Below are 25,566 nucleotides of genomic sequence, written 5' to 3'. Positions count from 1 at the left end.
CAGGTCACCACAGGCCTTTGAAAGAACCCTATGAGTATCAATTCAGCAGCTTCTGGGTTTAAGTCCTATTTCTGAGAAGGCAATCTTCTCACTGTTCTATTTATCGACTACCCTTGTCCCATCCCAAGGGCTAGTGGCTGGCCCTGAGTACATACAATCTAATTGTTCTGTTTTAAGTCTCAACCCTTGTCACTATATCCATGTCTCTCAGATTCTGCCTTAATGAAAACAACTAATGGTTTAGAACAGGAAAACTTTCTTACGGATACAGCTGACGCTTTCTGGTGGGGGCCTCGGGGAGATCTGAGTCTCATAGGTGATTTTTCTGTTGTCAAAGAGAAAAATGAGATCCATGTCCAATATTCGGTCATCATTTAGCTGCAAAAGGACAAGAACAAGATGGGATATTCTTGAATGAAATACCCTACCTTCATGTAATAAGGCATACATGGCAGTGAGTTTTCTAATCACCACCTATGTGGTCTCTGGCTACCTCTGAACACTATAATCTTTATCCAATATATACTCTCTATTTATCTTTCATGAGGCCTTTTCTTGGTAACTCTGGCCAACAACAATTCAGCTCTGTTCCAAATCTTTCTGCTTTTTTTTTTTGTCTGTACCATATGCCTTATTTGCATCTTACTATAGAGGTCTCATGGAAAATCTAGGAATAAGAAAATTTCAGCTTGAGTCTTGCTTGTACCCCAATCATGCTCTATTATTTCATCTCTCTAGACATCAATTTCTTCATCCATTTAAAAAAATTATACTGCCTAGATCCTAAGATTAATGTATTTTACAAATTTTAAAGTGACCCACAAGAGTGAACTTTAGCGTTTGGCATTTAATTTTTACACATTTGTGTTTAATCACTGCTTAAATGCAGAGTGAAGTGAACAGAACCAAGAAATCATTGTATACATTAACAACAATACTCTAACAATGATAAATTGGGAAAGACTTGGCTAGTCTAATCAATATAATGATTCAGGATAATTCCAAAGGACCCATGATGAATAATGCTATATACCTCCAGAGAGAGAACTGACAAATTAAGCACAGACTGAAGTATACATTTTCCATTTTGTTTTCTTTCTATTTTTTTTTTGCAACATAGCAAATATAGAAATATGTTTTACATGATTTTACATGTATAATTGATATCATCTTGTTTGCCCTCTCAATGAGAAGGGGAAAGCTAGAGGGAAGGAGATTTAGAGCTCAAAATTTTTTAAAAATTAAAAATAAACAATTTTTAAAAAAAAAATCATTACTTAACACGCATTTATTTTATTTCCCCAGGTCACTGTGAGGTCTTTATGGGTAGGGCTCTAAACTTAACTGTTTTTATTTACAATATAACTGCATGGAACACATAATAAGTGTTTAATAAGACAGTTTTTAATTGACCATTTCCTTTAGAAGGATAAAGGCAAATTTATAAGAATAATTGCCGGAAGAATATGTCTGATAGGAGATATGACCCAGGAGTCAGAAATCAAAACAAAGTATTTGTGTCTCAAGGAAATCCTGCCATGCGAGGCATCTTATTCCAAAACAGAAGAGGAGAGTATAAATATCACAAATTCAGTAGGGCGCCTGCCAAATTGGTGACAAATGTGAAAGCGCCTCTAGATTCACTAGTAAAAATAGTCCTAATGATGATAATGATGATGATCATAACGAGAAGCGTTGTTTTTCAAAGCCCTCGGGGTTTGCTTACCTTGCCATCCACAATACACTGCATGGCTGGTTTGTCAGAGAACAGGGCCAGGCCAGCTTCCTGCAATAGCTCCTGGTCCTCCTCTGGGATGCCCGTGTCAGCCTCTATCCTGGCCTTCAAGCTCTGCAAGCTTTCCTTCTCCATTATGGGATAGGTATACACAGTGCCAGTTACCATATTCAAGATGTGAACCAACTGCAACCCAAACGTGACAGGTCATGGAGAAAAGCTACAGGACAAGTAATCATTGCTCTGTTTTCCACCACTGCTGATTTATCAGCCTGGACTCTTCCCCAGGACTCAAATTTTCACCTGCCTTTCATGAGTTCCTAAAAACAATGATGCACCTTTAGAATATAGAATTTTGATGTTGGGAGGAAGGATCTCAGGGGTCATTTAATTCATCCTCTTACCTGAAACCTCCCTGTAACATACCCATTTGATGACATCCTCTAGAAAAAGGAGATCATATTTTGTAGTCAGAGCTCCCAGGTTCAAATCTGGTATCAGGCATTTAGTAGTTGTGAGATTCTGTTTAAGTCATTTTGACCCAATTTGCCTCAGTTCCCTCCTCTATAAAATGAGAATAACAGTACCTATTTCACAGGATTGATGTAAGGATCAAGTGAAATATTGTTTAGCCCAGCTTCTTCATCTATAAAATGGGAATAATAATAATAGTACCTACTTTCCAGGATACATTGTCAGTCCTATTTAAATGTTCACTATTTTTGTAATTATTTCGATTCTGCCTCTTTTTAGGCATGATGATCCCTCAGATATTTGAAGATAAGGATTTAATTTTCCCCAGATTGAAAGCTTGTTCTATCCCTAGGTTATTCAACCATTCCTCTGATAGCACAATTTGAAGTCCCTTCACCATATTGATCACCATCCTCTTGTGATCAGCTAGACAGAAGTATAGTCTGGATACTATGGCATTTCATGTTGATATGTGTATTCCATCTTATCCTGCGCTTTGGCACTAGTCTTGTCCAATACTCTTCCTCTTCCTCCTCCTTTTTCCTCCTCCCCCTCTTTCTCCTCTTCATTTTTTCCCTTTCTCCTCCTCTTTTCTCCATTTTCTTCCTTTTCCTCCTTCCCTTCCTCCTCCTCCTCCTCTTCCTCCCCTTCTTTCTCCTCCATTTTTCCCTTTCCTCCTCTTCCTCCTACCCTTCTTCCTCCTTCTTCTCCTCCTTTCTTCTTCTTTCTCCTCCTCCTTCTCTTTTTCCTCTTCCTCCTCCTCCAATCTCAGCAGCCTTACCAACTCAAATCATATAGATGGAGAAAACAGGCTTCCTCACTGGTTACCCAGTCTTGTACAATTTCTAATTTTTTCCTCATAGTTCCTTTAGGTTGCTTTATCACAGTTACATCATAAAGCTCAGGCTCCTGATTGCAGAGGAGGCAGACTTTCTGTTTTGAGGTAACTTTGAAACTCACCTTCAGGTTCAAGATGTCGTCCAGTGCTTTGAAGCAGCCATTTGGGCCATAAGTAGGGTCCATGCCCCTCTGTCGAGGTTGCCACATTAACATCAACTGCAGCCACTTTTCTAGTCTCTGAATCAGAATACTGAGAGACAGAAAAGAACAAGAAGTAGACAGGAGGAGAAGATGACATATCCCTGACAGTAATCTCATCTTGTATTTATGGAAAAGGTGAAGAGGGTCAAGCCTCCCAGGCCTTTCAGACTTATCGGTGCAATGCAACATTATGTACACAGCTGGCATTTCAATAAATACTTGTTAGACAGATTAATGGATAAATCTAAGAAGGATGTTATTATTCCTCACCAACAGAATAGTCTGAATATCTCTAAACATATGATCTGTTACATTAACCCCCTAACTGGTCTCTCAGGTTCCAATTTTTCCCCACCTCTCTTCTATCCTGCACATTACCTTGAGACTAATCACACTCAAATACTGCTTTTATTAAGTGACTTCCAGGCTCAAAAATTTTCAGTGTTTCCCACTGCTTATAGGAGCAAATCCAAACTTCTTCTCTTGGCATTCCAATGTCTACCAATATTTCCTTTTATTCTGTACTCCATTTTAACATAATCTCTCATTTCACAGAATTCTGGGACTAGGAAAGACCTTGGTATGCATTCGTGAAATTCATCCCCCTTATAGCATGCCCATCAAGTGACCATGCAGACTTTGTCTGAAAACCACCAATAAAGGGAAACTCATTATCTTCTGAGGCAGCTGATCGATTTTTGGACATGACATTTTCCTTACAATTAGCCTCAAATCTGCCTCATTGAAACGTTCATCCATTGCTCTAATTCTCACCAATAGAGTCAAGCATATCAAAGTCTAATCTATTTTCCACAATTCATGCCTTCAACCACTTACAGACTCTATTATCTTTCCCATTAAGTGTTCTCTTCTCTAGAAGCTGAATATTCTCAATTACTTTGACTTAACTCATATGACATCAACTTTAGACCTCTGATTATCCGTATTGCTATCTTCTAGCTCAGGGGTTCTTAATATTTTTAATGATATGAACCACTTTGGCAGTATGGTGAAAGTGATGGTCCCCATCTCAGAACAATATTCTTAAGTAAAGGAAATGCAAAATTTCAGTTAGAGATTAGGGAAATAAATATGTAATTTCCCCCAAGTTCATGGACTCCCTGAAAGCTATCCATGGATACTCAAGGAGGGGAACTCCAGATTAAGAACTCTTGATGCTGATGTTCTTCACCATATCAGTGTCCTTTCTAAAATGCAGTACTGTGAATGGAATACAATACTGTACTTGAATTCTTGACATGACTCAATTCCTTTCTCACTCTACTTATTCTTTTTATTGGATATATTGACCCACTTTTCTTCCTAACTAGATGGTTTGTATTTATCCAAATTCCATCCATTTCTGAAGACCCAACTTGAGTTGCTTCTCAACCCTCAAAATGCTTTCCCACAGTATATCTTATAGGTGAATTTGTTTGGGTGTTTGCTAAGAACTGTCTGTTCTGTCAAAATGAAATCTATCTCTATAATTGATCATATTGATTACCAAATATCAATATTTTTATTTATTCAATTGTTTGAACCAATCCCTTTATGGCTGGGAAGCTGGACCATCTCTACCTGCTTTTTAGAGATCCTAGTTTATGCCAACCAGAAACTCAGTTAAATGCAAAGATTGATACAAGGAGTTTTCTCACAATTATACATCTCAAACAACCCCATATGTCTTATCTGAAAACTTGTCATATACTGGTCAATCAGTTACTGCTTTTTTATTCCTTTGATTGGGAAAGTGGAAAGTGAAACACTTCTTTTTTTGATTTCAGGAAATTACACTTGTTCACACTCTCCCTCCCAATTTAGAAAGTTCCTAATCCAATTAGAAACCATATTACCCAATTTTGTATCCTGGTTTATATCCTGTTGATTGTTTTCTTTTAATGAATAAAAATCTGTCTCCTTTATCTGAGATCCAGTGCCAAACTGAGGAGACCCGGTCCTGATTTGTTGTGCTTTTGCACAACATGCATTGTTTAATAAACTGGAATATTCAGAAGCTTGAAATTTTGCTTCCTCAGTTTTCTCAGATTTCACCTATCACAGGAATAGGAAATTTATTGCACCATAAGAAATAGACATTATAAAGAATACAGAGAATTATAGGAATCATTGCCAAGTGAAATAAGTAGATGACAAAAATGGGAAACAGAAGGAACAAAAACTGAACATCGTGTAATTAGAATGACTAAGTCTGACCTCAAAGAAGAAAAGAAGCATTTACTTCCTTTCCTTATTTGAAGAGGTGGATGATTATAGGTATGGAACAATTCGTATATTTTCTGACCTGGTTGGAAAGGCAAGATTGTGGACAGAGGGCTGGATTTTGAATTAGCAGCACATGATCTCTTCAAACCCTTCTTTGGATACTTACTAGCTTTGTGACAATGAGCCTCAGTTTTCCTCATCTGTAGATAGCTCCTATGGATATTTTAAACTCAGAATCTGTGATCTTATTTGTTGGTTCATTTTGTTGGACTTTTCTCCTTCTTCCCTCTTTTCCTCCCTCCCTTCTTTCTCCCCCCTTCTCTCTTTCTCTTTTCTCTTCTCTCCCTCTCTCATTTAAAAAAAATTCTCAATCACAATGGAAGGGCTCTCTGAAGGGGAGAGGGATGTATAGGGAAACTCAGATGATGTGCAGACAAAATATGTCCACAAAACTTTTTAAAAAATGCTTTCCCAAACACCTCCAGCCCATAGTGACCTCTGTTGATCTCATAGCACATATGTTTTGTATCAATCACTGCTTATTGACATCTCCTATTATTTAACTCTTCTATTGCTATTAATCACTTCTTGTGATGCCTTTCAATTAGATCTCTTAAAAATACATTGTATTGATGCCCTTTTATCTAACATCATAGTCATTTCTTATCCTTTCCAGATTTAAATTTCCCTTACAACAAATTGAAATAATTAAGCAAAAAAAAAAAAAATATATATATATATATATATAATATAATATCCATATCTGCCCCAGAAGTTCCCCACCTCTCAAGTGTGAAGTGGGAGATGTGCTCTATTATATGATTTTCAGACCCTTCAATGCTTTTTCAGTTATCCACAACTCAATTTTCTTTTAGTGATCTTGCTCATTTACATATAATATGTATATTACTCATTTTGCTCGTTCTTATTTCATTTTGAATTATTTCATACAAATCTTCCCTTGTTTCTCTGAATTCCTGATATATTTATCATTTCTTACTGCACAGTATTATTCTATTATAGTCATAATACCATCATTTTTCAGTCATTCCCCAATCAATAGATAACTGTTTTGTTTCCAGTTCTTTAATGCCACAGAGTATGCTATGAATACTTCAATATATACTGGACCTTTGTTTCTGTCTTTGACTTCCATGGGGTATATATCCAGTGGTGGGATCATGGAGTCTAAGGCTATGGACTTTTCTCATACGATTCCAAATTGTTTTCTAAGATGAGTGAACCACTTCATGCCTACAAGAGCATTCACATGCCAGCCTTCTTACAGCCCCTCCAACATTGACTAGTTCCATCTTTTATACACTTCGCTATATGCATAACATGAAATGAAATCTTAGAATTATTTTTATTTGAATTTTTCTTGTTATTAATGATTTCGAGCACATTTTCATGTTGCCATTTATAGTTTGAAATTTTTATTTTTAAAACTGTTTGTTCATAACCTTTGACTGATTATTCCCCAGATAGATTTTAGGACCCATGATGGGAAGAACCATTTATGTAATAATTCTTCTATCCCCTTCCTCACTCAGAACAGGGCAAAAAACACAGTAAATGTTTAACTAGTATTTTTTGGAATGAATGAGAGGTTTCTGTGACAGCCTGAAATAGATTGCTTAAGTAACTAGAAGAAAGAGAATAAAACTTGTTCAATAAATCACTCAACAAGCAAATATTAAACATCTAGGAACTAGGCACTATGCTGGGCACTAGATATAAATACAGAGAATGAAACAATCTTTGCTCCCAAGTAGCCTATACTCTGGGCCATTATAAGATAGTCGTTCAGATGCTTATTTTGGATGCTTAATATCTGAGAGATGTATTATGATATTGGTCTATGATTGATCTAAATGTAGTCTATGATGTTGTACCTCACCTGTTAAGGTTATTAGGGTAGGGTAAACTGCTTGAGAATTTTACTCCTCCAGTCAAGTCTTCACTAACAACAATATCTAGTTCACTCTTCTGTCGGACTTTTGAATGCCTAAAAAGAAAATTGCCAAGAATGATTGGCTATCCAGTGTTTCTCTGTATAATTAATCAATCAACATTTATTAAGCACCTACTATGTGCCAGATACTTTTCTAAATACATTAGCCTTTCCTGGATACTTTTAACCATTTACGTTTTACTTTGCAGCTATATAGGAAATACATTTTCATTATAGTCCTCACCACGAATTAGAGGTGACCCCGAGTTCTTAGAAGTTATGTCAATGGAACACAAGCCCTAGTGGGCCTTCTTAAGGGTAGATGGCTTTGAAGATTGGTCCAGAAACAAAATGTGTGTCTGGCCCCTGAAGCCCAACTTGGCTGAGCTGAGTTCAGAAAGGCTCATCCCTCAGAAGGATGCCCACCAAGGAATGAGTTAATGGCCATGGCACCTCATGAAGCAGGGAGAAGTTAAGATCTGGCTTCATGAAAGAAGTTCTCATACTTCTAGAACTGAGCATCTTTCAAAGTATCCAAGAAAAAAGCCCACATTTCCAGACTGATTTCTTTCACAAGAATCATGATCTACTTCTTTTATCATGAAAAGATGCTATCTTTGATATACTATATGGAAGCATTATTCATGGAAAGAGTTTTTTGCAGTTATTCCTCAGAACATCTAGTTCTTTATTCATCCATGTCATTGGTTCATTAAGTTGGTTTTACCCAGGAGGGTGCTAGTAATTGTTTAACAATTAGCCTCCAGAAAAAAAAAAAAGTACGCAGGACACTTTTAAATTTAATCTACATTATTAACATTTTCTTGGTCTGAGCAAGGTGACATAGTTTAAGACCTTTTGGTCTTAAAGCTTTTGACCCCAAGGCTCCTTCCACAGTATCATCTAACCTTTGTATTCAAAACAAAATTGATTGTGAGAAATTATCAAAATAAAAAGGCATATGGATCTTTAAAGTTTTAATATTAATAACACAAGATGGTAAAAGTATGGGTACTCAAAAAATACCTGTCTTGTTAATACCATAAAACAATCCCTACGTGTAGTTTATTGAGAAATTTGTAGCACCCAGTCTCACATAGTCAAGGGGTGTTTGTGCCAATTTCCATGCTTTAATATGAGAATCTGTGATTGAAGAGGAGAACAAAAAAGCAGAAGCTCAGTTTGAAAAAACAACCACATCAATAAAATGAAATCATGAAGAAAATCCCATTTTAGTTTCTAAGTTACTTTTACTTTTGCCTTTAAAAAAAAATTCAGATATGCAAAAATTTGAAAAAAAAAAGGCATAAGGCAGACTTACTGCTCGGACTACTGAAAAAATAATTTCAGAGAACTTTTATAAAATTGACATAGTTTAGGCTTAAGGTCAACTATGTATCTGCTGATAGAGAGGAGATAGTTGATAAAGGAAAAAGCATCTCTCAGGTCTGCTCACTTACCATTGCACTGGCTGCCAGTTAGGGAGGAATGGCCTAAACCCTGTGATACACTCAAAGGCCAGGGTCCCAAAACTCCAGTAGTCCACGGTGACCGTGTACTTCTGTTGTTCCAGCAGCTCTGGAGCCTGAGAAGAGATACTGTTGAGTTGGAAACAGAGAAGCTCTTTTGTCCTCCAAGCCTCATGGAGAAAGGTAGGACATTCCAAGTTCCCCCACTTTTATTCTCCTCTTGAGTACCTCGGTAGGTACTAGAAGTGCCATGTCACCCCTGATCTTGTACAGAAGTGGGCAAAGGTGTTGTGCCTCAGTTTCCCTAACTGTCCTGTCTCAGTTTCCCTTAAATTGTTCTGCATTAGTTCCTAATAGTTCTGCCTCAGGCAACACCCTTCCCTCTTGATCATTAGAACTGATATAATTTAGGGCTGGCTATGCTAAAATTATAAAATTATATAAAATTATAAAACAAAACATGTTTGATCCAGATAAGGAGCTTAGACAGCATGACCCCAGCCCTTCCCTACTTATCAGAATGTAGGGTGCCTCCCTCCATTCTGTTATTGTTCTTCTTGATCCCAACTTATCAGAATGTCAGGTGCCTCTTCCCACCCTGTCAGAACCGGATTGATAGTCTGTTCCCACTCTCAGTGCTCTGACTCTGCCCTGCCTCAGTCTACCCCGGTTGCTTGGAGTCACGTGTGTGTGTGTGTGTGTGTGTGTGTGTGTGTGTGTTTACCCATGTGTGTGTGTGTATTCCCCATGAAGGGAAACACACATTAATTGCTGAATTCTTGGAGACAATAGTCTCATTCAGCCCTGAGACCAACCCATGGATCCACTGAGTCCCAACACAATCTCTCCCTCTCAAATAAAATATTAAAAAATCTCTAAGCTCTATCTTGCCTCAGTTTCTCCCACATTACAAAGGAAGAAGCTAATTCCAGGAGTTCTAAATGGTTCTCCCAGTTCAACTTAATAAACCAAAGGGAAGGACCAGGAAGAAGGACTCCTGGACTTTATTTTGATCACCACTCTGCCTTGGGGCAATGGGACAGCAGAGATATTGTTGAGGGGTGAGGATACTCTAACAGTATAGAGATCCCCAGGCAGGTGTTGTGAAAGAATTTGCAGTTCCAGGATGCAACTCTTTCTCTCAGTGGACCAAGAAGTTTGGGGTGCAGTCTTGTTTTTTATTTAGCCTTCTATAGTTTGGGGTTAAGGAGCCATTAGGGGTTAATTTCCAAATTAATAAGAGTATGGATTGTTTCCTAGACCAAAGTGATTCCCAGATCAATTGGAGGTAGGAATTTCCCATGGGAAGCAGGTAATTTTCCCAAAGCTGGGAGATTCAGGTGGGTGGGGATCATTTTTAGGGATTTTCCTAAGCCAGGTAGTTTACCCTCCACAAAAATCAGGGGGATACAAAGTCCTATTACATCAGTATAACACACCTGATATGTTCTCCTTATGCTTCAGCATCCCTACTCTTTAAATGAAGTTATTGTCATTATCATTATCATTATTACTATCAACAAAGGTTGATTGAGTGGGTTAGTCATACCTGGGAAATGGGTTAGATAAGGAAGCCACCAAAAATATTATTGTGTAGGGCAACACCCCTATATAGGGAAAAACTTTATTAAGTGAGGTGGAGAAGGGCAATAATTTAAAATTATGATTTTTAAGAAATGCATGTATTTTTAGGGGCCAGAAAAGTTTGATCTCCATGATATGGGGTCCTTTGGGGTTTAAACAACAACATGGAGAAGAACAAGGGAGTAGGGGAAGGAGAGGGAGGAAGTGCCTTTAAATGTTTCTCAGAGTATACAAATGCCTTGTTCTCCTCCTGATGCTGAGAAGTCATCTCTCATCATTCTCATCAAGAAACATAATCCGGGGCATCTAGGTGTTGCAGGGAATAGAGCACCAGTTCTGAAGTCAGGAGGACCTCAGTTCAAATCTGATCTCATACACTGATCCCTAGTCCTATGCAATTGAGGAGCATGATAATGATTTTATATTTGAACGTATATTGCATGGCCTAATGGAAAGAATGCTCTTGGACTTGGGAGTTGTGAGACTTGGCTAATTCTGCATTAGGTACTAGTTAGTTATGTGACCAGGAGCAAGAAAGTTCATTAAATTTTCTGTATCTCACTTTTTTCCTTTGGCAACTTGAAATTTGGAAAGAAGGGGACAGCTCAGCAATGGCTTGTTAGATTTGGCATGGAGGAGATTCTTATTTAAGAATGGGTTGTTCTCTGAACTGCTTCCAACTCTGAAAGGCCAAAATTCTTTGACTCTAATTCTAGGAAGGGAAATCCACCCATAGGGAAAAGTGTGAAGGAAAGATAAGCAGCTCTTATCACCATGTTGATTAGAAATGATGATAAGAGATCATATCAAGTTGGAAATGTCTGGAAGAAAAATGGTATGGGGACACATAGCAATAATTAAAAGGTACCCAGATAGTTGAATTTTTGACATACCCTGAACATCGTGCCATACAAGTTAAAGAGTAGGGGGGATCCCCATAGACTAGAAAATGACCAAACTGTAGGTGAATATGAAGGAATATCCCTGGAAGGGATGAATATGAATAATTTGGATAAACATAGGAAGGCCCACGTAGAGTAAAATAAATATAAACAAGAAAACAACATATGCAATGACTGCAGCAAGGACACAAAATCTGAATCTGAAAGCTATATAATAATAATGATGATTAAGAGTCCTGGTCCTACAGAACAAGTGAGCATAGGTGGAGAGCTCTAGCCATAGCATACTATACTCACTGTCAAACTCTGCTGATGTATTAGTTGATTTTATTAAAACTATATTTTTAAAAGTTTCTTTATCATAAGAAATGGGTCACTGAGGAGAAAGGAAAAAGGGAGATATTTAAAAATTAAAGGGATGCAAAACCAAAAGATATTAAAAAATTAAAAACAATAAAATCTCTTAGGGGTACCCCCATAGCCATCTGAAAATCAATTGATAGTGAGTGTGATGAGGAGAACCCTGAAACTCACTCACTCTCTCTCTCTCTCTCTCTCTCTCTCTCTCTCTCTCTCTCTCTTTCTTTCTCTGTGTTTCTCTTTCTGTGTTCCTCTTTCTGTGTTCTCTCTCTGTTTCTCTCTTTTTCTCTCTCTCTCTGTGTTTTTTTTCTCTCTCTCTCTCTGTTCTCTCTCTCTCTGTTTCTCTCTCTCTTTCTGACTTTGGGGGGAATGCTAAGCTCTCTCCTGAGAGACCTGCCCCAGGAAATCAAAATAAAGTGGTTTCAATCTGTTATCTGGGTGGGAATAGTCGAGCCTAGGACCACTCCTACTTAGCCTGAGCTGGAGATAGAGATTTCTATTTCTATTGAGTTGGAGATTAGTCCAGGGAGACTCATTCAAATGGAAAATCTCTGTTTGATTTCAACTCAAACTACCCCCAGCCTCTAGCCAAAGTTTCAATTATAAAAAGAGGCAACTTGGGGCTCATTCCTTACAGAGGACCTAAAAGCAGGAATCATGCTAGGCCAGGGGACCTCCCTTGTCATAGCTGCCTGCAAGGGACTCTCTGCCCACTGAAAGACATTCTCTTTTCAGCATTAACCTCTCTTTGTCTCTCTCATACATTTCTCTAACAGGACCTTACCCCTCTTTACCTCTCTGTTGGGACTTCTCTGATAGACCTTTATCTCTCTGCTGGGACCTTGCCACTTGGAAGTTAGTCTTCCTAGCAAAGGCTAACTTACCAATGCCAAGTGCCAATAAACTTCTTTTGCCAGTCTAACTTTTCGGGTTCATAAATTCATTTACAAAGGACCCACGCCGACCAGAAGGGGGGTTCCCACAACTCTCTACCCTGTGCTGAACCTCATCAGGTAGATCCCCAAAAGAGATTCTACAGAATTTACAAAATTATGGCGTTCACAGAGTTATCAGATCCCCAAATCTAATCATGAGATAATCCTCTTTGAAAAATGGGTGAGATATAGTTAGGACAAATAAAAAATTACTCCATGGAATAGACAATACATGAATAGAGGTGATAATAACAATAAATGAATTAGATGAAAAAGTAAAACTTTTTTTTTTAGTTGGAAAAGTTGTTAGAGATGACTAAATCCAGCTTCCTCAGATTAGAGAAGGAGAAACTTGGACCATTACTTTCCCAGCCACGCTGAGAGTTAAGGCAGGGAGAAAATCATAAAGGTTTCAGAGAATCTGGGATATGGCTCATAGAAGGACCCCTATGACCCATTGTTTGAGGCTGCCAAAGCACAGAATATTTGGATGACTGTTCATGGGGTTGATCCAGCAAGATATGTTTCCTGTGTTCTGTGAAATATCCACATGGCTAGGATGGGGATGAACTGAGAATGTCTGGGGTTCTAGGAAAGATAGTTCTGTGGGTATATCACAAGAAAAAGCAATGGGTGTAGGGACCAATCCTGCCTCTTACCAGGTACTGCAGTGTCCCCACAAAGGAAGTGCAAAGACTGCCTTGGTCCAGCTCTTTAGCGTATCCTAGGTCAATGATCTTGTGTATTAACTGAAAAAAAAAGAAAAGTGAAAGAAAAAAACCAGTCAAGATTTATGACAACTACAGACTGTGTCCCTGTTCCAGCATAAACATTTTTGTGCTGGAATAAAGAGATATTTACAGTTAAGTCATCCAGATCGTAAATGTGAACTCCCCTGTCTGATACAGTGAGCCCTGATGTCAGAACAATTAGCAAGAATGAGTGTACAGTACAGTACACTGGGACAGAGGTGACTGACTCCTTTGGGCAGCCTGACCTTTGGGCATCCTGGTTTCCCAAAATGAGCGTCATCTAGGAAACTTTAGGAGGCCTGAAAGTTCTGTCACTGTAATCCTAAAATACCAGCAGAGGTGTCCCAGTATGACCAAAGGCAGGATATTGCTCATGTTCTCACCTGAAAAACCAGTTTCCTCCCATGGCTCCTCTTACCCACCTGTTTCTCAGACAGGAGCTTCCAGGAGAAGTTAAATCCCCCAAAATGGCGTCAGCATCATGCGGCTGGATTGGGCTTTGTAGGCTAGGGACACACCTTGTTCAAGACGAACTCAGAGCAGTCTTAGGCAGAGCACTCTCGTGGCCCAAGAGTAGATTTTGTTAGGTGACCCCCTCATCCCCATATCCATTTCCCCTGCCCCCACCCCAAAACTCTTTGAGCTCAAGATTAGCCTTTAGATCAAGGTTGCTGTTGCCAGGTGGAACCAGATTAAATTATATTTGGGAAAGGTTCAACAAATTACCTAAAACATACATCACTTTAATTTGTGGGTTTTCTAAGTCAACATGAAGCCCTCAGAGGAGCCTATTTTTATTAAAATATGACTGTGGGCTGTTTTAGATGGATGAATGAATTTATTAAGCATCATGGGAGAATACAAATACAAAAACAAAGACAATCCCTGCCCTAAAGGAGTTTATATTCTAATAGGGAGACATCACATATAGGAGAGTGATGGCTGGGAGGCTACTTGGGTATGGAAAGTTAAAAGGAAGATGAGGGGAGGTAGTGAGCCTAGAAAGAGCACAGGGGTATAGATGGACCCACCTTTTACAAATACAATGACAGGGCTAATTCACTACTTTACTTCACTGCCCCATTTATATTGTATTTTTTGCTCTCTACTCTGGCTTCTGAAGTTTATCTAGCACTGAAGTTTTGCAAAGTACTTTACAAACATTATCTAATTGGAGCTTTATAAACAACCCTGGAAGGCAGGGCTATTATTATTCCCATTTTATGGATGAAAAAACCTGAGACAGAGACTTAAGCCCAAGATCACACAGCCAGTAAGTATCTGAGGCTATATTTGAACTCAGATCTTTCTGACTCCAAGTCCAATGCTCTATCTACCAAAAAACCAAATCCCTGCCAGCAGTGGACTTCACTCAGCATCCCTTTAAATTCCAAACATTAAACCAAAATACCCTTCCCTGGCCACCATGCCCAGGGAGGACTGCCATTTTGCAGCCCTTAAGGCTGCTGCAAACAGCAGAATAACTACCAGGAAGGCTGGATCACTGGGTCTAACCCAGAGACACAAGTTTCTCATGTTTCCTTGAAACACCCAGATAGCTGCATGGGTGTGGGGAGACACTTCCTCCAAATATCCCCAGCCATCCAGATCTCTCTTGGGCCCAAACACACAGCCATTCTCATGCCCAAAAGTCTCACTGTTGGCAACAGGACCCAGAACTGGCTTTCAATTGGTTTCCATTACAGCAACCAATGTGGGGACTCTCAACATCAATAGGAATAGAAGTCTGATTCCAAGAAATGTGGAGCCCTTGAGGATAAGAGATAAATAATATTTTCCTTATCAGACTTGTGCAACTTGGGCTCTTCACAATGCCAGCTATTCAAATGGACTCTGATCTGCAGAAGTTTCATACTGAGCTATTAAAAAGGGGTCCCAGAGAAAATCAAAGCTTCACACAAGGAAATGAAAATATAAATAAAGAGGAAGAAAAACATTTCCTCTCCCTACCAAGAATGGGTTCCCTACAATGGAGTCCACATACAACACCGTCAGTCAGAAGACTTTAGTTTCCACTCACCCTTTTTTCTCCTTGTTGCAGAACTATGTTTTCAGGCTTCAGGTCCCGATGGATGATTCGGTTTTCATGAAGATATCTAAGTGCTGAGGCTTTGGAAAGGAAGTAGTTGTTTAGAGAATATATAAAGGTCAGAAATTCTTGTTAATTTTAAAAAGTTGTTTTAAAGTTACATAGAACAAAAGTGAGACTATGTCATTCCTTTACCTTCCGTCTTTTCCTTCTTTAACATCTCATGCAATTTCAAAAAATTCTAGGTTGAGCTATGAAATAATGGGAAAAATCCTAAAATGTGAGCTATTCTCTGAATATACTTTTGATGGTGTTAGGATTAGGAATTCCTGGGGAGGAAGCCCTTTCCAAAGATGCCAGTCAATGACTGTTCTGCAATTTATAATTTGGAGAGCAGCACAGCCCTGAGAGGTTAAGTGAATTCCCACACAATCAGTATGTGAAAGAAGCAGGATCTGAATCCAGGACCTTCCTCACTCTGAGACTTGGCATCTCTCCAGTGAGCCAGGATGTCACTCTCTAGATAATGCTTCAATTTTTACAATTGCTTTGCCCACAATAATGCCATGAGGTAAATGCAGTCTCATTAGCCCATTTTACAGATGAAGGAACCAAGACATTATTCAATTTTCTAACAATATAAAGGGCTGGAGAAAGAGATTCTCCTATGGTAGAAGTGTGGAAGGCAAGGCTGAATAACACAAAATAGGAGATGGAACAAGAAAGGCACTTGACAAAGGGAATGTATTAAGTTAAGGAGGATACTATGGAGCATAATTTATGCTCATGACCCAGTGGAGTATTTTATTCAAAGTGATGACAAAAGCTTGTACACCAAAATGGTATATGTCTTTCTACTATACCATTTTGGTATAGTTCAAGAGTTCAAGAGTTAGGAGAAAAGATCTGGGTTCAAATATATATATTTGATATACATTAAATGTGTGACTTTGTACAGGTTACTCAACCCTATAAGTCTCATTTTTTTTCTTATACAGAATAAATTTATATAATAATACTTGTATTTCCCTGACTCAAAGAATTATTGTGAGGAAGATGTTTTGTAAGTCTTAAAACACTATGTTATTATCATTGCCAGAAGTTTAATCAGTCAGTCCATAGGCACTTATTAAACAACTATTATGTGCTGGGTACTGTATTGTGATGAGTGAAAATTTTTGAGAAAAAGAGTTTTTGGGTAAATTATAATTTATTTTTGTTAATTACAGTAATCAATAAAATGGGCTCAGTTGTTCCTCTTGGTGACCAGAAACCTAATCTTGAATACTTACGGAGTCTTTGGAAAAAGGGGTGAATCTGAGGGTAGAAATCATCTCCAATTGGTTAACAAATAATGAGAGGATAAATATTGTAACGAGATGTGGGCTTATTCTAATGGCATAGAAGACATGACTCCAATCACAGTAGTGGACAAAAAGAGTTCTCTCTTCCCAGACCACCCTATACTAGGGTTATCTAGACAAAAAGGGCATCCTCTTCCACTCAGACTTGTCTGGCTACAACACAATGGGCCAGAATTCACCAGTTCTTTACTTTTTGATCAGACTTAATTTTTTTCTAGTTGGGTAAGTTTCTGAAGAATCCACAGGGGTTGATTTCTGAACCCCTGTGGGGCAAATAGAAAGGGGAAAGACTTTAGTCCTAACTGCTTGTTAATATAAAAGAGAAAAAAAATAATTTCTCTCTCAATATTAAGAGTTGGGGAAACAAAGAAAGGTAAAGGACAGAGGTTCCTGCTCTTAGGAACTCAGTCTAATGAGGAAGATGATGGCAAACAACTATATGCAAACAAATATCTACGGGATAAATTGAAGATAATAGAGGCAAAGCACTAGAATTAAAATGAATTGGGAAAGCCTTCTTGTAGAGCTGGGATTTTATCTGAGATTTTAAAAAGCAGGAGGCAGAGATGAGGAGGAAGACCATTCCAAAAGTGAAGGGCAGTGATTGAGAATACCCAAAGTTGGGGTATCTGATTGGAGGAACAGCCAAGAGACCAGTGTTACTGGGCAACAGAGTGTGTGTGTGTGAGAGAGTAAGGTACAAAAAGATTGGGAAGGTAGGAGGGGGACATTTTATATAGGCTTTGAATGCCATTTAGTAGTTCAGAAAATGAAAATTAAAGAGTCAAGTTAAAATGAAATTGGGAAATGCTTAATAAAATAAAAATATGATGCAACATAGATAATGTTAATTTGGGGTTTTCTAAGTCAGTATGGAGCCCATATAAAGCACCTATTTCTTTTTTCTTTTAAAAAAAATTTAATAGTATTTTATTTTTCCATATACATGCAAAGATAGTTTTCAACATTTACTTTTTGCAAAACCTTGTATTCCAAATTCTTCTCTCTCTCCTTCCTTTTTCCATCTCTCCAAATATTTCCATATTAGTCGTGTTGCACGAGAAAAATCAGAACAAAAGGGACATAGAACACTAATTTCAAGAGTCTTATTTTATAGATGAAGAAACTGAGGCACAAGGGGAAGAAGAGAATAAGCATTTATTTTGCACTTACAATATGCCAGACACTGACTTTTTCCCCCAAATATTATTTCATATCAAAGACTATAGGACAGAGGTTGGCCTAGAAGCTAGGACTTTTGACTTCTTGTCCAATGTTATTTCCACTCTACTATTTTTTTAGTAGAGTTCATGAAAATATCATTAAGGATAATAATACCTTGTATTTGCCTAAGAGTCATAATTTTCAAGAGCTACATAATCTCATCTGATTCACAGACTGACCTTCCAGTTAGGTTGGACAGATGCTTGTTGAACAGAAGAAAGTCATGACTGAGTGACTTATCTAAGATCGCATAAAAGAACTAGGGACTAGAACCTAATTTTCCTGATTTCTGGTGTTAAAAATAACTGATATTTATAGAACTTTAAAGTTTCCTAGGCACTGGGAAGTCTCCTATAAGTTCAGAGAAGAGGGAACAGCTACTACATCAAACTATTCATCGCTGACTCATCCAAGTCCAGAAGAGTAATATGAGCTAATTCTGATGAAAGATGAATTACTGCAGAGGCCATTCTCAGGAAGCTGAGACAAAGCTCTTAAAGTAAGGAAGGACCCTGGTCATATACCCTTGAGATCTCAGAACTGGGTCTTTTTTTAAGCAGAAGGAAACATACTTAGAATGATCAAGAAGTATTTCTATAGAATTCTTTACAGGACTTCCTCTGGCTATTTTAGGAAAGTTTTCCATAAAATCCTTGGTCAGTTCCTCACTAAGGCGTCAGAAAAGTGGTCCTTCTAGACTATAGGTGGGGTCCCCAAAGCTATTCATATCCACATATTAGCATCAAAATGGGGTAGGGTGATGTCTTCTTTGGGGGGAGGGGCTAGCCAGTGTTTTTTTTAAGAATAGGGAAAACTCTCAAGGACCAAATTCCCTTTAAAAACATAGATCAGCAACTGTTTAACAATTTAATTTCACAGAATTGCCTAAATTTGCAGAATTTACCTACAAGTAAAGTCACAAAGCTTAAGTCAAAAGGGGGACTTCAACCCTGATCTTCCAGGTTTTCTTTTTCTTTTTCTTTTTTTTTAATCTAAAGAAATGTCCTGGATTATAGGCTAATTTATAAATAGAAATATAATTATGTTTACATTGCTTATTGCTAGGTTAAAAAGTGTAGTTTCTACTTAGGCAGTCTAAGGGTTTCCTTAAAAAAAATTCTTCTAATTGCACATATTTAACCTATATTAGATTGTTTATTCTCTTGGAAAAAGGGGGAAAGAGGGAGAGAGGAACAAAAAATATGAAACAAAAGGTTTCGCAAAGGTGAATGCTAAAAATGATCATCTTTGCTTGTATTCAGAAAAATAAAGTATTTTTTAAAATAAAAATAATTCTTTCAGAATTGCACATGTTTAACATATATTGTATTACTTGCCATCTAGGGGAAGAGGTAGGGGGAAGGGAGAGAGAAAAAATTTGGAACATGAGGTTTTGAGAGGGTGAATGTTGAAAACTATGCATATGTTTTGAAAATAAAAACCTTTAATTTAAAAAAAAAAATCTTCCTTTCATCATAGAATATGAAAAAGAGCCCTGAGCCTGGAGTTAGGAAGAAGGTCAAAATGGACCACAGGCATTTATAATCCTGAGCTTGAGCTAGTTAATTAATCTCTATCAACCTCAATTTCCTCATCTGTAAAATGGAAAAAATAATAGCACCTCCCATTGTTGTGAGGATCAAATGAAACAATATTTTTAAAGTGCTCTGCAGTTGTTGTGTGCCACTTTTCATGATCACATTTGGGATTTTTTTTGGCAAAGATATTGAAGTGGTTTGCCATTTCCTTCTCCACTTCATTTTAAGGATGAGGAAACCGAGGCAAAGAGAGTAAGGTGACTTGCCCATGGTCACAGAGCTAGTGAGTGTCTGAGTCACATTGGAATTCAGGGAGATGAGTCTTCCTGATTCCAAGTTCAGTGCTTTATTGAGTGTACATTTTATTTACTTTTACTAATCCAGAGGAAGGGTCCTCAGAATCTGTCCCCCAATTCCCTCATTTTTATAGTTGACAAAAATGAGTTTTGTTGAGACTATTATTAGATACTTGAGGAAAGATGGGAGGGGGAAAGATTATGAGGATTTCTGAGAAACAAGGGACAACATGTATAGGAGGACCAGTAGAACATTATAAACTGGGTTTGGCAATGGGAAGGGTCTGTTGTTTCTTTTTTTAAAAAGCTTTTTATTTTCAAAATGCATGCAAAATAGTTTATAACTATCCCTTTACTCAGCAGCAGTTCATGTAAGTCTTTCAAGGATTTTCTGAAATATGCCTGCTCATCGTTTCTCATAGAACAATAATATTCCATTATATTCATAGACCTTAACTTACTTGGCCATTTCCAGTTGATAGGCATCTCTTCAATTTCCAGTTTCTTGCCACTACAAAAAGGGCTGTAACAAACATTTTTGCACATGTGGGTCCTTTTCCCTTTTTTATGATCTCTTTGGGATACAGACCCAGTAGAGACACTGCTGGATCAAAGAGGATGTACATTTTGATAGTTTTTTAGTCATAGTTACATTTTGCTCTCCAGAATAGTTATATTATTTCACAATTCCACCAATAATGTATGAGTGTTCCAGTTTCCCCACATCCCCTTCAACATTTAGCATTATCTTTTCCTGTCATCTTAGCCAATTTGAGAGGTATGTAGTGGTATCTCAGAGTTGCCTTAATTTGTACTTCTCTGATAAATAGTGATTTAAAGCATTTTTTTCATATGACTAGAAATGGTTTTAATTTCATCATCTGAAAATTGTTTGTTCTTATCCTTATAGGGTCTGTTATTTCTGCGCTGTAGTAGGTGTGGCTGGAATCTTGGGTGTGGCAGTGATGTTATCAGTGTCTGACAAGAGCTCTTCCTCTGACTTCTCAGCAGTAAGCATCTCTCCGCTCACCTCAGGAAGTCCCTGTGGAAATATTGCAAAACCACTTCTCTGCCACCCTAACAGCACTAAGTGCCTTTCTAGTGAAAACTAGCCTGGTTTTCCTAAGTACCAGATTGAAGTCCAGGACTTTCAGATCTTGCTAGTCTCTGGCAATTTTGGAGCTGCCGGGTCTAGGGCGGCATTTTCTCTCCCAGATGACCAACCATCAGGTTGATTTGGGATACACTAGATCCATCCATCTCCCCTTTCTCTCTCCTTTCCCTTCCCCCTCTCCCTTTTTCTCACTTTCAGATAAACAGGAAATCTCCTGATGAGGTGACTGCTTTTTAATGATCTGTTCACATTACTATTACTACTATTGACTACATGATTGCTGGGGGCTGACTAGAAAACTCTTCCCCTCCTTGTTTACCTTGCCCCTCTCCCCACTAAAGCAAAATAAGCAACTGTAATTAGTAATATTCCCATTCCCTCAAAAATCAGAATAATTCTCCCTGACATCCGGCCCCTCGAAATTTACCAGAGCCCCTTTCCTTTTGCATATTTTAACCATTTGCTGCCTTGATGCTAGATTGGCATTGTTGGTCAGGCTAGGCACAATTAAAAACAACTTAAAATGCTTAACAAGGCAAGATACTATTGCTGAGAGCTGGCATAGGAGACAGGAACACCTGGGTCCAGGTTTTATCTCTGACACATCCTAAGGTGCCCCCTGAATTCTCTGAGACTCTAAATTGTAGGAAAGCTGCTCTATAGGTGTGATACACTAGGGGAAAAAAAAAACCCTGGCATTGGATTAGCTATGGATTCCATTCAAATCCTACCTCTGAGACCTTGGAGAAAGTCATTTAACCCCAAGTGGGGCTTTGTTTTTTCATCTGTGAAATAAATGGCTTTGGAAGTACCCTTCAGCAGTAGAGTTATAATGTTAAAAGCAGGAAAGACACACACACACACACACACACACACACACACACACTAAAGCAACATAAATTTCAAAATGACTAAAAAAAAAATGTTGAATTCTGAGCAACTGAAAAGCCAGTAATGGTTAAGAATGGATGATGAATTATAACGAGTTAGCATTTTTTTTAATTTTAATTTTTTTTTTTTTTTTTTTTTTTTTTTTTTTTGCTGAGGGAATTGGGGTTAAGTGACTTGACCAGGGTCACAAAGCCAGGAAGTGTTAAGTGTCTGAGGCTAGATTTGAGCTTGGGTCCATCCTGACTTCAGGGTTGATGCTCTATCCACTGTACCAGTTAGCTGCCCCTTAGCTAGCATTTTTATAGCACTTGGTGGTTTGTAAAGTGCTTTACAAATATAATCTCATTTTGTCTTAGGAGGACTTGTGGGGCAGATTCTTATATGGGATCAGACCATGCCACGAAATTGTTTTTGCTTAGCTGCTTTTCTTTGTTAAGAGGGAGAGTACGATTGGGGTGGGAGTCACATTCATTGCCTGTCTTGGAATAATTTTTACTGATTCTTTTATTTACCATATTCAATTAGTCATGAAATCCTGTTAGTTTTTTCACAGAATTAGAGAATTGGAAAGATCCATGATGGCCATTTAGTCACTGGACAGCGATCCTTTGAACTCTGCTTGAAAACCTCCAAAGAGAGAAGTGGCCTATACCACTTTTGAAGACTTTTAATTATTTTTTTTAATTGTAACAAATTATGATTGATTAGAGAAATGCAAATTAAAACAACTCTGAGGTACCACTTCACACCTCTCAGATTGGCTAAGATGACGGGAAAAGATCATTATAAATGTTGGAGGGGATGTGGGAAAACTGGGACACTGATACATTATTGGTGGAACTGTGAACAGATCCAACTGTTCTGGAGAGCAATTTGGAACTATGCTTAAAGGGCAATCAAACTATGCCTTACCTTTGATCCAGCAGTGTTTCTACTGTCTCCCAAAGAGGTCATAAAAAAAGAAAAAGGACCCACATGTACAATAATGTCTGTAGCAGCCCTTTTTTTAAGTGGCAAGGAACTGGAAACTGAGTGGATGCCCATCAGTTGGAGAATGGCTGAATAAATTATGGTATATGAATGTTATGGAATATTATTGTTCTGTAAGAAATGAACAACAAGATGATTTCAGAAAGGCCTGGAGAGACTTACAGGAACTGATGGTGAGTGAAATGAGCAGAACCAGGAGATCATCATACACTTCAACAACAATACTATATAATGATCAATTCTGATGGACGTGGTCCTCTTCAACAATGAGATGATTCAGGGCAATTCCAATAGATATGACGGAGAGAGCCATCCACATCCAGAGAGAGGGGTATGGGGACTGAGTGTGGATCACAATATAGTATCTTCATTTTTTGTTGTTGTTATTTGCTTGCTTTTTGTTTTCTTTTTCATTTTTCCTCCTGATTTTTCTTGTATAGCAAGATAAATGTGGAAATATTTTAAAGGATTGCACGTTTAGTCTATATTGGGTTGCTTGCTGTCTAGGGGAGGGAAAAGGGAGAGAGGGAGAAAATTTGCAACACAAGGTTTTGTAAAGGTGAATATTGAAAACTATCTTTGCATGCATTTGGAAAAATAAAACACTTAATAAATATTGTGTTTTAAAACATATAACTCTTGTGATACTAAAAAACAATAATGGAAATGCCTCACCTGCCTTGTTAACTTGAGGAAAGAATGCATGGAACTGACCAATCTGTCCCCAAATATCTAACTTTTCTCTGCTTTAAGAAAATTTTCCTTTTCCATACATGCTGGAAGAGGCCTAAGTTTAGGGAATGATTTTTCCAAAGTTCCATGGCAAAGATTTCTGAAAAATACTTATGTCATCCTTATATCAGCCACTACATATAAAGAAAGTTTTGGGGTTTTGTCTTCCCAAGATAGTGCTTGTGGACCAAAAAAATTTACCCCTGCTTTCAAACAGCAGCAGCTACCTGTGGGTGGGCTCAAGTGACTTGCTGACACTGGGATAGAACACCTTTTATAGTTAAGAAGTTTTCTTGAAACACTTCCAAAAAATCATGATGAAAAATACTATCCACTTCTAGAGAGAAAACTGATAAACTCTGACTGCAAGTCAAAGCATATTTTTTTCATTGCCTTTATTTCTTTTGTCTTTTGTTCTCTCAAAGGGCTAATATATATGATTTCACATGTATAATTGATAACATATTGCTTGACTTTTCAATGGGGAGATGAGGAGTGAGAGGGAGGGAGAGAATTTGGAACTCAAAAAATTTTTTAAATGTACATTAAAAGTAAATTGATTTTTAGAAATATCCATAGGAAAAAAAAATAAAATGCCTTCTTTTGACCCCCCAGCCCTTAAATGTACTCCTTTTCTGAATTCCTATTGTTAATGATCATTTAATTATGTATCACTGATATTCTTTCAGTAGTTTTATGTGCTTTAATATAATCTCCTTGTAGACTGAAGCCAAGTTTTATACCATACAGCACAGGAACACATATGTAGTTGGTACTCAGTAAGTGTTTGATTAAAAAAGCAAAATGCTATAGGAGAATAGAATTTGAAGGTGGAAGTCAAGAAAAAAAGGAAAGCCTAAAGTAAATGGCTTATAAAATGCTTCTAAAGTTCAAGACTCGAGATCTCTATCCTCAGACACTTATCTTTTGTGTGAACACTTATTTTCTGCCTTAGTTTCCTCATTAGCAAAATGGAGATATTAATAGCCCCAGCTCCCTACCACTGTTGTGATGTTCAAATAAGATATTTGTAAAATGTTTAGTACAATGCTTGACACAGAATAGACATTTGATAAATGCTTATTCCCTTCCCTGAGTCTAGAATAGAGTAGCTAAGAGGCAGAGTGTTGAGAACTAGAAGATCAGGAGTCAGAAAGATGTGAATTCAAATGTGGCCTCAAACATTTACTAGCTGTGTGACTCTGGACAAGTCACTCGATCTTATTTCATCAAATAAACCAGAAGGAAATGGCAAACCATTCAAATATCTCTGCCAAGAAAAGCCTAAATGCAGTCATGAAAAATTGGACATGATTGAAAAGATTCAACAACAATAACAAAAAAATCTAGCACTGTGTATTCTTCAAATTACAAAAACATAAGGACAGCAATGTTTTGACAAATGAGAATTGCATAGAATTCTATTTATTCTTAATTAATTGAATTTAGTGCAATGATACCTGTAAGCCAACATCAAGTAAGAGAATGTGCTAACTAACCACTGGGGTTACAAAGATAAAAATAATCCTTGTTCTCAAAGAGCTTACATTTTATGGGGGAGGAAAGAATACTTCCTGAACATATGTAAACACACTAAGGTGTAGGGAATGAAGGGAATGCTGTGTTCCCAGAATATTGGAGGAGGCAGAGAAAGTTTTCAGGCTATATGTAGAAAAGGCAGAACTTGATCTGTACCTTGAAGGAAGATAAAGATTTTTGAGACATGGGGAAAAGGAGGAAGTTAATTTCAGATTTGGGGATTGCTTAGATAATGCAAAGAAGCTGGAGACATCTATTTTGTTGACTCCATCCTAATTCTTTGCAATCCATTCTGAATTGATAGGAACAAATCCTAAGATAATGTGAAGATTGGCAATTAGAAATATACAGAGCATGGAAAATGTCTGTACTAATGCTGTAATCACTAAACCATTG

The 25,566-nt window shown here is 37.7% G+C and overlaps 1 protein-coding gene across 3 annotated transcripts in view; it reads right to left on the bottom strand.

The window, feature by feature from the left end:
* IKBKB (inhibitor of nuclear factor kappa B kinase subunit beta) overlaps positions 1-25,566 on the bottom strand; it is a 71,253-nt gene that overhangs the window by 25,714 nt on the left and 19,973 nt on the right. For all 3 annotated transcript variants that reach the window (XM_003758032.4, XM_023494747.2, XM_023494748.2), the window contains exons 6-12: positions 15,474-15,562; positions 13,340-13,429; positions 8,891-9,015; positions 7,377-7,484; positions 3,170-3,299; positions 1,727-1,921; positions 264-378 (exon numbers count right to left, since the gene is read on the bottom strand). In XM_003758032.4, coding sequence (XP_003758080.1) covers positions 264-378; positions 1,727-1,921; positions 3,170-3,299; positions 7,377-7,484; positions 8,891-9,015; positions 13,340-13,429; positions 15,474-15,562 — 852 coding nt within the window. The remainder of the gene's footprint in view (positions 1-263; positions 379-1,726; positions 1,922-3,169; positions 3,300-7,376; positions 7,485-8,890; positions 9,016-13,339; positions 13,430-15,473; positions 15,563-25,566) is intronic.

Source organism: Sarcophilus harrisii, chromosome 2 (genome assembly GCF_902635505.1).
Source record: "Sarcophilus harrisii chromosome 2, mSarHar1.11, whole genome shotgun sequence".
Lineage (NCBI taxonomy): Eukaryota > Metazoa > Chordata > Mammalia > Dasyuromorphia > Dasyuridae > Sarcophilus > Sarcophilus harrisii.
The sequence above is the reverse complement of the archived record's forward strand: the minus strand, read 5'-3'. Positions and strand labels throughout refer to the sequence as shown.